The 12421-nt window shown below is 52.8% G+C and overlaps 2 protein-coding genes across 2 annotated transcripts; both read left to right on the top strand.

Moving 5' to 3' along the window:
- Positions 1-5369: 5369 nt before the first annotated feature.
- SAPIO_CDS2618 (uncharacterized protein) lies at positions 5370-7435 on the top strand (the record flags this gene model as incomplete). Its single annotated transcript, XM_016785591.1, has 4 exons — positions 5370-5933; positions 6056-6081; positions 6165-6269; positions 6373-7435. 4 exons carry the CDS (start codon positions 5370-5372, stop codon positions 7433-7435), a joined length of 1758 nt encoding a protein of 585 aa, XP_016644967.1.
- A 2351-nt stretch (positions 7436-9786) lies between these two features.
- SAPIO_CDS2617 (Major facilitator superfamily transporter) lies at positions 9787-11782 on the top strand (the record flags this gene model as incomplete). Its single annotated transcript, XM_016785590.1, has 3 exons — positions 9787-10530; positions 10596-10757; positions 10835-11782. The coding sequence occupies 3 exons, from the start codon at positions 9787-9789 to the stop codon at positions 11780-11782; spliced, it is 1854 nt and encodes a 617-aa protein (XP_016644966.1).
- Positions 11783-12421: the final 639 nt, after the last annotated feature.

Genomic DNA, 12421 nt, shown 5'->3' with positions numbered 1-12421 from the left:
GTCCGACATTGGCGCTGTTGACTGCGCTATTGGAGCGCCACTGTGTATAAGTTGCGAGCATGAGCATTTCAAAAGACTCTCGGCAGTCTCTTGAAGACCATGATACAAAGGACCTTTGGGGACGCCAACGTCGCATTCGCACCATCGAAAAGTTGGTGGGAAGGTTGGTGGGAATGCCCTGCAGAACAATGCTTTCTTCAATTGATTCGCATTTGGTTCATTCGTACTCTCGGGACCAATCAGGGAGAATGTTCAGGGTTATGTAAGCCTAGGTGCTCCTCATCCTGCAATCCTTGCGAAAGCTGGATGCACCAAGAACCGTTTTTGGGTCAATGGTTAATAGATTGGGATTTCCAAAGCCCTGGAACCGATAAACAAAAGCTTGGGGGGAGGGGGGGAAACGTTTGTCGTCCCTCGCATCCTTGGGATGTTTTCCCAATTTGGATGGCTTATCGACTGTCAGATGCACAAACCCTGCAGGCGCCGGCGCTTAATTTCTACCAGGGGTGGCGCAGCTATTTTTAGATTTATCGTTGGGGTAGCGTCGTACTACTATGGAAGTACACTAGGTACATGACTGCATGGACTAGCCCTTTCGCTAGCAGGGAGGGGCCCTTAACCATGTCAAATCAGGGCGACACCACTTGGAAGATGATGCCGCACTTCTGATTGACACCGGTTGAAAAAGCGAAAAAAAGGAAGCGAATGTATACTAGAGAGGGTAGGAACATAAGAGGGGAAAGAAAAACCCACAGAACAAGGACGCACCTCTGAGACATGAGTCCTACACCGACTTGACAGACAGTGACGCGTACCTCACTTTGATTCTGAAATTGTCTTCTGGAAAATTGATTATTTCCTCTTTCTGGCCGGGAGGTGTCTGGACTGGATTACCGAGAAATTATAAACCAGGCACAGCTGGCTCACCTACTCTATTTCAGATCGGACCTTCGTAAGGCGGACCTCTTTTTACCAACCTTTTAGTAGCGGTTGTGGGCAGTGCGACCCACTTTCGCCCGCGGAGTCGAGAACACCCGCGAGGCTGGGAAATTGGCGAAAGCCGAAGGTGCGCTTGCCGAGAAGGGAGAAGAAAAAAAAAAAAAAAAAAAAAAAAAAAAAAAGAAGAACAGAACAAGGTATACAAGCGAGTACCTTGAACTGTGCTTTCTTCTTCAGTCTGACCACATGTTTCTTCACGTGGGATACTCATGCGTTGCCCACACCTCCTTCCTAGAGTAGAATCCCAACCTCAGCTTGGCAGGCGGGCCTGGTCCCGACCTTGGCCTGGGCCTTTCCTCACAGTCGTGGTCCCCACCACCGTCGAGGTATCTTTCCTCAGCGATACAATCCCTAAGCGATGAGTCTTTTTCAAAGCAGAAAGTGCGGTGAATTTTTCTTATACTGTTTAAATCAGGGGAGGCAAGTGATGACCGACGGAGCGCGCCGCTTCCAGTGAAATAGGGTATTCCCAATTGACGCATTGTACCTTCCATGTGAACAATGGTATTACTAAACCCTGACCGATTCCTTCAGGTACCTCCCGCAGCTCTATCGGCCCGGAAATACATCACGCATAACCTCAACTCCAAGTACAACCAGAGTACAACCAGTCCCAGCCCTGCAGGCGTGCTGTGCCCTCTGACAGCCTTGGCCCTACTGCACACCACAACCAAGGTTCCCTTCTTCCCCAGGATTCTCGCCAGATCTGGGTATCTCCATCCAACCCCCTGTGCCAAGCATTAATACCTCGAGTTATTGCCTTCTTCCTTTTCCGCCGGATGATCTGGATGGCCAGGGTGCCACGGACGTCCAGGTTCACCTGCTTCTTCGGCGAAGCACTCGAAATGGTTGCGCGACTCCATGTCCCAGCGACCTGAGTCAGGAGACTGTGTTCCCTGTCCATATGTCCAATATTCAGGGGATCAATGTTCCATCGTTGATGATCTTCATCATGGGTTCAGTAAGTTTGAGACCTATTAAAGTTTTTTGGCTTCAACGTTATCCCTGCCTAGGAATTAACGAGACCCTTGATTGATCTGGCTGACAGACTGTTCAAGGGCATCCATTTGCTGAGTCGGCCAATGCTGTTGGTGGATTATAGTTTGCTTGCCAGCCCACCACCTTTCAAATCAATCCCTCATCGAGATTGGTAGATTGTCGCCATCGTTCTCCCTCTCCTCCTCTCTCGCTCCGAGATCCTCTCGTCGCCCCTCAGTGGGGGCCTTTCGGCACCATTTGCGACAACCGGTTGGCGCGTCAAATTCGTCTACTTTACATCAATGTTTGTCGCCAACACGGCCATTCACTCCAGTATGTTGGGCATGCAGACCCAGGACTGCCAAGCGTTACGAGCGGTACAAGCGTGTCTGCAGCAGAAGGGGCCAATGTGTCTGTACCATCTCCCTTTTGCTCGGCAGTACCTGGCCCAAATATGTGTGTTCCTCTGCAGCGCAGATGTGGAATATCTTCCGTCCAATGCAACCTTGGACCCAACAGCCGGAGACGTGGCTTCTAATTATGGAATCAAATCTGATCACTCCCCCTGCCGCTTCGCCCACCCTTGTTTACCTTGTATCCTTTCCCCCCTGCCAGACCTCTACCGTGCCGCTTGTTTCCCCGCTCGCATTGGTTCTTGCTGTTTCCGCCTGGTCCTTTTTTTTTTTTTTTTTTTTTTTTTTTTTTTCTTTTCGTCCCTCTTCTTTTTCTCCTCCTAGAGCGCAGCGGGGAATTCGCCCTGTCCTTTCCAGCTGCCCCTCCACGTGGAAACCAAGTAATTGATTGATGCTTTGTGTTGGCATGGCGATTTAGTAGTCCTTTGATTAGTGCAATGACCTGGATCTACTCCTCTGTTTGGTAGGATTGAGTTCCTACTTCTTTGCTCTTGATCCCGTCGAAGCTGATGTAGAGGGATAATACAACGACTTCTACCCGGGCCGTTGGAGTATTGTCAAGACAGACGAGTGATCCAGCCCTGAGGATATTGCTGTTGTGCTGCAGAGTCGCATTAGTGCCCTGGGTGAGACTTTAGATCCCTCCCTACCGCCCACCCACCCATTGTCCCAATCTTTCCGCTGTTCTCTCCCAACACACCCTCCGCCTTTTGCCCACTACCGGGATCCAATATACCTTATATTACCCTCGCACCATTTTCGTCCTTTCCTCTCGCGTGAATACTCAGAAAGGCAGCAAGCTTGGCAGCGCCATCTCGAGTCCATTGATTCGTTTCTGCCCCCTTGCTGTGACTGAGCAGCGCCCGCCTTTGCCTTTGGTGGTGCTCTAAACGAGACTCTTTTTATTAACTCTCGATTCTATTCCCCTTTTCTCTCTTCTCTCTTTCATATTGGTCTTTAGTTCGTAAAGTCTGACGAATGTCGGCCCCGGGATCTACCACATTTCATAGGCACTGGCCCAACAACTTTCTAGTTCATCTTGCACGCGTCTGCCAGTTTGCCTCGAGTGGCTTGTCCGGTTGTGTGACACCTACCCTTATACCCTTTGCCGTCCAATCTATCCAGTGCGCTAGTTTGTACTCGAATAGGCTGTGTGGGTGTGAGAGAATTGGCTTTCAGAGGCCGGGTTTACGAGCAGTGCTGTTTGTTTCCTCAGGGTCAAGATTTACTCCGGGATACAGTCCTTGACGAGACCGGGGCTCGCTTCCCTCGCTTCACCCCACCCTCCTCCTGCTCCCCTGTCCCCGGTCCCTTGCCCCTCACGACACCCCTGCTCACAGCCCTTGTCGCCCCTCTCCTCTGCTCCGCTCCACTACTCTATTCCGTACATGCTCCAAGTCTAGCATGGTACGAAGTACACGCTCGGCTGTCGTGGTTAGAGTGTACGAACCATTCTTGCAAAATGTGGACTCGATACACTTTGCACTTCGGACACAAGCGTAAAAAGCCTCGCTCTCTCTCGGCCATTCAGCGACTCTGGAGCACCTGAATGGACCCACCACCCATTGCCTATCTTTTTCTATCTATGGACGGTCTTCCCTTGTTAGTTCCCGTGCGCAGCGCGGATGCGTTGCGTTCCGTCCGCGCGGTTCTTATGGGAGCCTTTTATGGGTATTCAGGCCCCGTCTCACCTCGCACAAGCTATTTGTTAGCGGCGCTTGTATGAACCTGTAGGATGTCTTGGATCCACCCTGCCAACAGGACCCCATCCTCGGTGTTTCTTTCCCATCATTGCCCTTCTGCCAACGGCCCCCAGTGTACACAACAAAGCACGGAATATGAGGGCCGTTTCATCCCATGCCCCAGCCGGGCTAACCTGCATACAGTTCTCTGCTCGCCTCCTCTTTGCTACTTGTAGAGAGTCGAGTACTGACCTCCATGTCCTCGTTTTCTCCTTCGCTCTTAGTACACCTACACCCCCATTTTCCCACCTGCCTGGAAGGCTAATAAAAAGGCACCCCGAGATGACCATAGTACTTCCCCCTCCTCCTCTGCCACCCCCCCTTCTAAGTCGCATTTGCCGTAGCTGGCTGTTGCCATGCGACATCAATACATATCATCTCTCCTCAGCTTTTCGATCCCGGGCTTGCACCCCTTCCCGCCCCGTCGTTCTTCCTACCGCGTTAGTGCCCGAGTGCCATAGAAGAACTTTAGTGGTTTTTTTTATTTCTTTTCTTCTCCCCCCCCTTCTCCCTGTACCATTCCATGTTGTATTGTATAGATGTATACACGCATAATTTTGGAATGGGGTCCATCTGTACTTGGGCATAACCTGCACATCAGCCTACGATAGCATCAGTCTGGTACCTGTCTAGAGAGAAGCATGTTTGTTAAATGCCACTCCTACCACCCACACGCACACACACAAAACACACACACACCCTCCCCCCTTCTTGATTTTTTTTTTCTTCTCACGCCCTTCTTTCTTTATCAATCCTAAGTTTCCTACTTCTTCCCACCCCATATCTGACATGCATCTCCCCATCCCCGACCCAATTCGCGACCACCTTAAACGTCGGCTTTCCCAACTTACATCTTGAGCTCTCTCTGTTTTCCTAGACGAAGCCTTCTTCGCATCGGGGCTGTGTGCGTTGCTAACTTTGGTGACCTCTCACCCCTAACGAACCCCTGAGGTGTTGCCACTTCTTAGCACGCCTGCGTTCGGCATCTTCCCTCTCCGGACCTGGCCCCGTCTTGTACGAACTTACAAGCCGAGCCTAGTGTTCCATACTCTACGCTGCTTCGACAGCTCAGCCTCTTTCCCCTGTCGAATCATGTCATTTTGAGCCGCAAGCCATGGCAAGTATCAAATCGATCATGAACGTTGACGATGACCAGTCGGAGCCCCAAGTGAATAAAAGGGACCATGATCCTACCTCCTCAAACCCGAGGATCCCCATGCCTCCCCACACATCCAACATGTCAAGCCAATCCTCCTCAAGCAACTCCGCAGCCAGCCATCCTCGACATTCTCTTCATCCTTCTTCTCACCAACACTATCACCACCCGCAACCGCATCACCCACTCTATCTCGACAACCGCTACCCTCATCCTTCTCACGGTCACGGTCACGACCGGAGGACGACTCCGCTGGCGCAACACCCCAGCCCCTCCTCCCCGGAGAACTTCTCGCCCGCGTCGTCGTCTTCGTTAGTGTCGTCGAGCCACCAGCAGGCCACGAGTAACCCCGGCTATCGAGGGAGCAACACGCCAGACCCAATGGACCAGCACGGCTACTCCTATGGTTACCACGGCGCGTCGTCGTCGTCTTCCTCCCTACCGCCTCCACCGCCACAGCTTTCGGTCCATTCCTCGTCCTCGTCCTCCACCGCCAATGCTGCGGGGTCTAGCCCGAAACCCTTCACGAACAATGCTGGTGGAAATCCTCAGATACCGGTAAAGTATACGCCGGTTACTCATCGCGTCAGCAAGGCGTTAAAGGGTCTTCCTGTTCACATATGCAATGATTGCGTTCCACCAAGGGTTAGTCAAAAGAGGGCGCCTTGGCAGTTTGGCTTTCTCCTATGAACTGCTGGCTGGGCTAGAAGCTTCTACTACCTTTGAAAAGAAAGTACCGATTCGCTAACTTGCACTATTTTCCATAGACGTTTTCCAGGAACGAACACCTCAAGTACGTATGCCAAGAAGTGTCGCCGTTTGACAGAGCGCGAGAGAGACAGAGAGAACGGCCCCAGTGCTAATATCACTCGATAGGCGTCACCAGCTGAGTCACAAGACCCCGAGCCACGAGTGCAAGATACCCGGCTGTGGCAAGAAATTCCATCGCAAGGATCTCTTGGATCGCCATGAGCAGAAGCAGTAAGTAGAAAGGCAAAAATAACACCCATATCTCGCTTCTCCCAGCGAGATCCCTATCCGTGTGTGTGGTTCTGTGAGAGCTTACCGATTGACAAGTCTAAAGTGAGCAGGACAGGCAGATGAGCATGAGGCGTGGAAGCCTGTTCTCTGCTGGCCGCCGTCCCCCGCATTCCACTTCTGATTCTGGCGCCGGGATAATATCTGCACCGAGGCACTCGCCGTTCCCTCCTATGCCTGACTGTGTTTCTCGGAGATTCGAAAACCCAAGTCCTGGCCTGTATGATAGCTCGTCGGCTCCGATTGGAACCTCCCGTCGCAACTGCACCGCCTTCAGAACCAGCACGACCACCCCTCCTGGCAGCATCGAACCATCTACTCCTATTTCTCCCACCGGCAGCAGTAGCCGTGCTGATTTTTACGGCCGACCGCTGTCCCAGGGACACGGGCAATGCTTTGGTACTAATAACTATGTTTTTTCGGCCCCTTTGTCTCACCAGTCGCCTGTCGTCCAACACCAACAAATCCTTAGCCCACAAGAGAACCTGATGAATCTTGGCGGCTATTACAGCAACCAAGCACCTCGGCGACCCAGCCTGCAGCTTAGTTTCCTAACGCCCTCGGACAATCATAATAACCATACCAACTTCGTCGCGGCTCACGATGGGTCCGGAATCCCATCATCGGCCTCTAGCAGCTACTCGACAGGATCAGACCTTACTCGCAGCAACCGCTCAACTGCTCGGTCATCAAGCGTTGACTGGGTCGACGAGTCAGGGTTTTTGTCTCCCTCCCCGATGCCGGCGAACCACGGCGGTAACGGTCCAGTTGAGTTGCTCAGCCCTATCAGTTTGGACACGCCGGTACCTACCACTTCTATTTCGTCCACATCGGCGGCGGTTTCTATTGACACTCTGGAATACCAGTCCCCGCTCTCTTATACATCCCCCCGAGGAATCCCGAGGGCTTCTGGAAGCACCGTGTACAACTCGCTCGAAAACATGCCTTTGAGCAGTGCGTATACGGAAAATCCGGCCCTTGCCAACCGGCGCCAGCAGCATGGAGAGCAGCAGCAGCAGCAGCAGCAGCAGCGGGAGCACATGGATTCCCTGGTTTGTCAACCCCCGCCCAGAAGCCACCCTCGCTCATTCTCGCTGTTCTCCAACTGACATTTCAGTCTTCGAGGAGGCGGCCCTTTCCCAGAATGGACGGATAAGATCCCCTCCCTGCACATTCTGCCTGAACGTGACGATGGACTGTCACACTATCCCAGAGGAGGAACATATTTATCCAAGCATCGAGTCGCCAACAAGCGTGGCTGTCCCATCTTGATCGTCAGGGATGGCCAGCTTTCTCAACAAGGTCTGGCTATGCGGTGCTACGAATGGATTGAAGTTGCCTGACCGACCTGTGCGAGTGCTGTGTTCATGCCCATTCTTTCTGTGGAGGCGCCGGGGATTGTTTGATTGCTGTTGCCATTGCGGTAAGTTAAATTATTCGAAACCGATTGAAGATGTACATTCATCAGAGCTACCCAAGCTGACTCGTGTGAAGGTTGGTGGGAGCAGGTGTTTCTTTGCCAGCCGCCGTGAAAGAGCCAGTGCGTCTATTTTCTTGGAGTGGATGACTGTGGGTGTGCGACTTTCGTGTCTCGTGCACTTTCAGGCGGAGAACACTGTTCAAACAGTGAGCCAAGAAAGCTCAACCGGCCAGCACTGGTGATGTTGGGGCAGTATCCATGAAGTCAGGATGACTGTCGGATCCTAGTGGGAAGATACGAACAGAACGCGGCACGGGAAAGACCATAAGGACTGTTGCGCCATGCTTCCAAGTGCACTTGGCTCAATCGAGCCGTTTCGGCGGGCTTTTATGATGATGAGGGTGAGCGACGAACCTTGTACAACACATTTCTTTTGGGAACGGTCATGGAGAGGCAATGCTTTTGGTGTCATAAAGATATACAAAGCTGGGGAATCCGGGGACAGGGCCATGGCATCTATAGAAGGGGATCGAAAACCAGGGGGATGCAGGGGGTGTCAGGGTGGGTAGCGGCAATTTCGGTTGGGCGGCAGCGCTTTTCATTCTTTTGTTCTGTTTTGCTCTTTTTGTTCTTCCTCCCTGTTCCTTCGTTTCTTTCTCTTGTTTTTTTCTTCTTATCTTTTGTGCTTTGTACGCATGCTTATTTTGCTAGACCCTTTCCCCATTTTACCCTGTGCGGCACGGACTTTGCTTGGGAGGGTCTCTTTTTTTGCCCTTTTTTATTTTTATTTTATTTTTATTTTATTTTTACATTTCTGATGGATGTATGGATATGGCCTTGATGACCTGTTCCCGTGTGCGTTTACTTTTCTTTACATGTTTTTTTTTCTTCCCCTTCTTTTCTCTTTCGTTTCTCTAATGTCTGTGTACCGAGTTATCAAAAGAACATTTGAGTCTTGTGGGACTTTTGTTCCTGAGCACTTGGCTTATTGGTGTTGATTTACGTCGAGTTGGAGTGAAACCTCCTGTCTTTTTGTGGTTCAGTCGGACAGGCGGGGATAATGGTTGATATTTGGGTCGCTGGAGTTGAGGAGTGAGTGGATGGGTGACGGGGGAATTGTAAAGATAACCGTTTAGTGTAAGAGGACAACGTGCGTCTGTCTCGGCGTCTTCTCTGTTTTACATGGAAATGTTTGGATCTTATCGTTACAAGCATTGTCTCTACTTGTCGAGTATCTCTGTCTCCGAGTTCGTTGAAGCAAACTGTGGCTTTCACCGAAGGATCCGGCGGAGTCGAGGATAACGGCAACGGGCGAGTGGTTTGCGGGGAACGCACATACCGACGCAATGGATCGATCTGATTTGACGTTTGTGACAGGAACCTTTTTCCGATTCGGACGTCACGGAAGCAAGCTTTCTTCCCACCGCTTCCTCTGCATCAAAATCAGGAACTGGATTACCAATCAAGAATAGCGAATAACTCAAAGCTACCGCCGCAACATTGTTCCGAGCTGCCGTCCTTGGCGAAGTTGGGACACCACTGGGCAGCCAAATAAAGCTGCATTTCTAAGTTGCTCTCAACTGCCGCCTTGTCGAATTCCTCTGTCTCTCTCTTTATCAGCCTACCCTCCGTTTCTTCACATTTTTCATTTCCTTCTCCCTAAATCCCCCAGTCTTTTCCACTTCTAACTATCCACGCAACATGCGCGTCTACCCTTGTAAATGACGTGATTTGATTAAGCTCTTCGTCCCTGCCGATTGCGAGGCTCGAGTCTTACCACTTTTGGGGCATATCGGCGGCGATCTCGAGTTGTTTTGGACTCAGCGCCGATTCGGTTTGCTCGGGGGAGAACGTGCGTGGGGGGAAAAATAGGGCCTCGCATGCGAGCTTCTTACATAGTTTGAAGGAATCGATCTCGGTCTTATTCATTTTCTTAGTCTACTTCCTCTCACCCTCCTATGGTGGGATGTATATATATTCAAACCAGGGAATTCTCGCGAGTTTGACATCTCACCCACTCCCGGGGAAGGATCGGAGGAAATGGCTGCGGAAAGCCATCCCTCCATAACACTCCGCGACGCCGAATCCGAGTCCTCCGCACCCTCGCCCACCTCAGAAGAAACCCCCCTCCTGAGCAGCGCGAGCTCCACGACGCTCCGTGACAGCATGTACGCCGCCCACCCCCCAAACGGCGGCGCCTCCCAACCCCCCGGCTTCCGCCTCACGGGCCGACCCAACTCCCCTCCACCCTCGCCGCCAGAAGAAGAAGAAGAAGAATCATCCGGAGGCATCCGCGTAGTATCCATATCCCGCTGGCGCGCCCTCACCATCACCCTCAACACATGGCTCCTCCTCTTCCTCCAAGCCTCCAACATGTCCGGCATGACAATGACCCAATCCACCATCGCCGCTTCCCTAAACGCCTACTCCTCCGCCATGTGGTTCACCACGTCGTACCTCATCGCCGCGTCGGCGACCTCCCCGCTCCTGGGCCGTCTGTGCACCATCTTCCCACCGCGCGATCTCGTGCTGCCTTGTTCTTTTCTCACCGCCGCGGGTTGTCTCGTTTCTTCGAGGGCTGAGACTTTCGCGCAGTTTGTGGCGGGGAGGGTTATCATGGGGGCCGGGGCTGCGGGGGCCATGACGCTGGCAGTTGTGTTTGTGTTGGGGTTGGTGGGGAGGAGGAGGAGGGGGTTGTTTATTGGGTTGGTGAATGTGGGGTTTACGGTTGGGCTGTCGTTTGGGGCGGTGGTTTTCGGGGCTGTGGAGCCGGTTATTGGATGGGTATTGCTTTTTTCCTCTCTCTCACTCTCTGTCACGTCGACATGCTAATCATATATTCTGTGCAGAGGGCGTTGTTTTGGACTCAGGCGCCGCTTGCTGCGCTGGCGGGGCTTGGGATCTTCCTCGCCCTTCCGCCGCACGTTGGCGTCGATGAACGGGAACGGTCTAAGGCCGGATCTTTCTGGGCAAAGGCACGCAAGATAGATTACCTGGGAGCTACAATTTTGGTAAGTTTTCTTCTATTCATTCCATGCTCTTCAGAAATTTATTCTGGGACACTCTCTTAACAGCAGGGATATTATAGACCATCGCTATCGTGCTCTTCCTCTACGGCCTCGCCGGAGAAATCCAGCCAAAGCCCATCCTCCTCTCCGTCGTGGCCCTGGCCGCCTTCCTCTTCGTTGAGTACTACGTCGCAGCAGACCCAATCATCCCCGTCAAGGTCCTCTCCTCGCGAGGCGTCCTGCTTTCCTGCCTAGCACAGCTCGGCTTCATGTCCGCCCGCTGGACCCTCTTGTACTACGCGCCCGTATTCATGCTTGCGGTGCAGGGCTACTCACCCCCCGCCGCCGGCTCGATCCTCGTCGCCACCAACTTTGGCTTCGGCTCGGGAGGTGTCTTAGTGGGCTGGCTACACATTCGCCGCGGGGGAAGTTTCTGGCTCCCTTCGGCGATTAGTCTGGCCGTCTTTGCGGCTACGCTTTACCTTCTCTCCCTTGTGGGATATCCTAACACGCCGGCGGCGGTGATGGCGCTGACCGTGCTGTTGAACGGATTGGCCACGGGAGCGACCCTCAACTACACGCTCGCGCACATTCTACACCTTAGCCACGACGGGACGCAGTTCATCACGACGAGCCTCATGGGCACGGTGCGCGGTTTCGGCGGAAGTTTCGGCACGGCTATCGGCGGGGGCATCTTCTACCGACTGCTCCGCGCGGCCTTGGAAAAAGGATATGCGAATCTCGACGGCGGGCTGACGGAGGAGAGGACCGAGCTCGTCCGGAAGTTGTTGGGTAGTCCCAACCACGTCTTCTCGGGGGGCCTTGGACCCGAGGAGCAGAAGGTAGCGATCGAAGGGTATGCAGGTGCGTCGAGGGCGACGTGGGCGGCGGCGGCCGGGTTGGGGGTGTTGGTTGTGCTTGTTCAACTGGGAACGGGGTGGACGAGTCCTGAGGAGGGGAAGGAGGCGGTTGTGGATGATGAGGTTCGCGCAGCGCTGTTGGAGAATGAGGGCGTGGGGGAGGCATGAACGCAAATCGGGTACAAAATGGTGGATCAGGCAGAGGTTGTTATAGGGTGTGACATGTAAACGTGACGGATATACCCCTTTCACAGTGAGTAGAATTCGGAGAACTCAGCTTTTTTCCCCTTTACCCAGGCCATCTTGGGCGTTAGATAATGAAGGAGGCCCAGCCCTGCGTTTGTCCCTGAGATCCTAGTCGTTTACTGGGCTCGGTAGACCCCGCTGTCAAGACAGATTTCCCACCCCTCGACTGGGAAAGGAAAGCTGAAACGGCCATTGCTGTCAAAATCGCGTTAGAAGCCCGACATATCTCCTTGTGATATGCATCATCCCGCATTGCGACAAGATCTCCTTTCACAGCTGGGAAACGCCCAAGGGACTGGGATAAATCGAAAACAGCCAAAAGTCTCCGCTGATCAAAGTTTCAAGGTTGAGCAGGTTACAGATTCATCCCATCTCACAATCTCAGTCCAGGCCGTCGATCCTGCTTTAGCCAGCGATCCCATCTCATCTTGGTTTTTTTCGTTCTTCTCTCTTTTTCCCAGGACATCCCGCGGGATAAGGCGTACGCGTCATGGCGGGTGCGGGAATCGGGCGCATTTCAGGCTGAAGTCGAGAAGGAAAGAGGGAAAAAAAAAAAAAAAA

This window comes from Scedosporium apiospermum (assembly GCF_000732125.1).
Source record: "Scedosporium apiospermum strain IHEM 14462 chromosome Unknown SEQ_SAPIO_0086, whole genome shotgun sequence".
In the NCBI taxonomy this organism is placed as follows: Eukaryota; Fungi; Ascomycota; class Sordariomycetes; order Microascales; family Microascaceae; genus Scedosporium; species Scedosporium apiospermum.
Note: the sequence above shows the minus strand (reverse complement) of the source record. Positions and strands in the feature narration are given on the sequence as shown.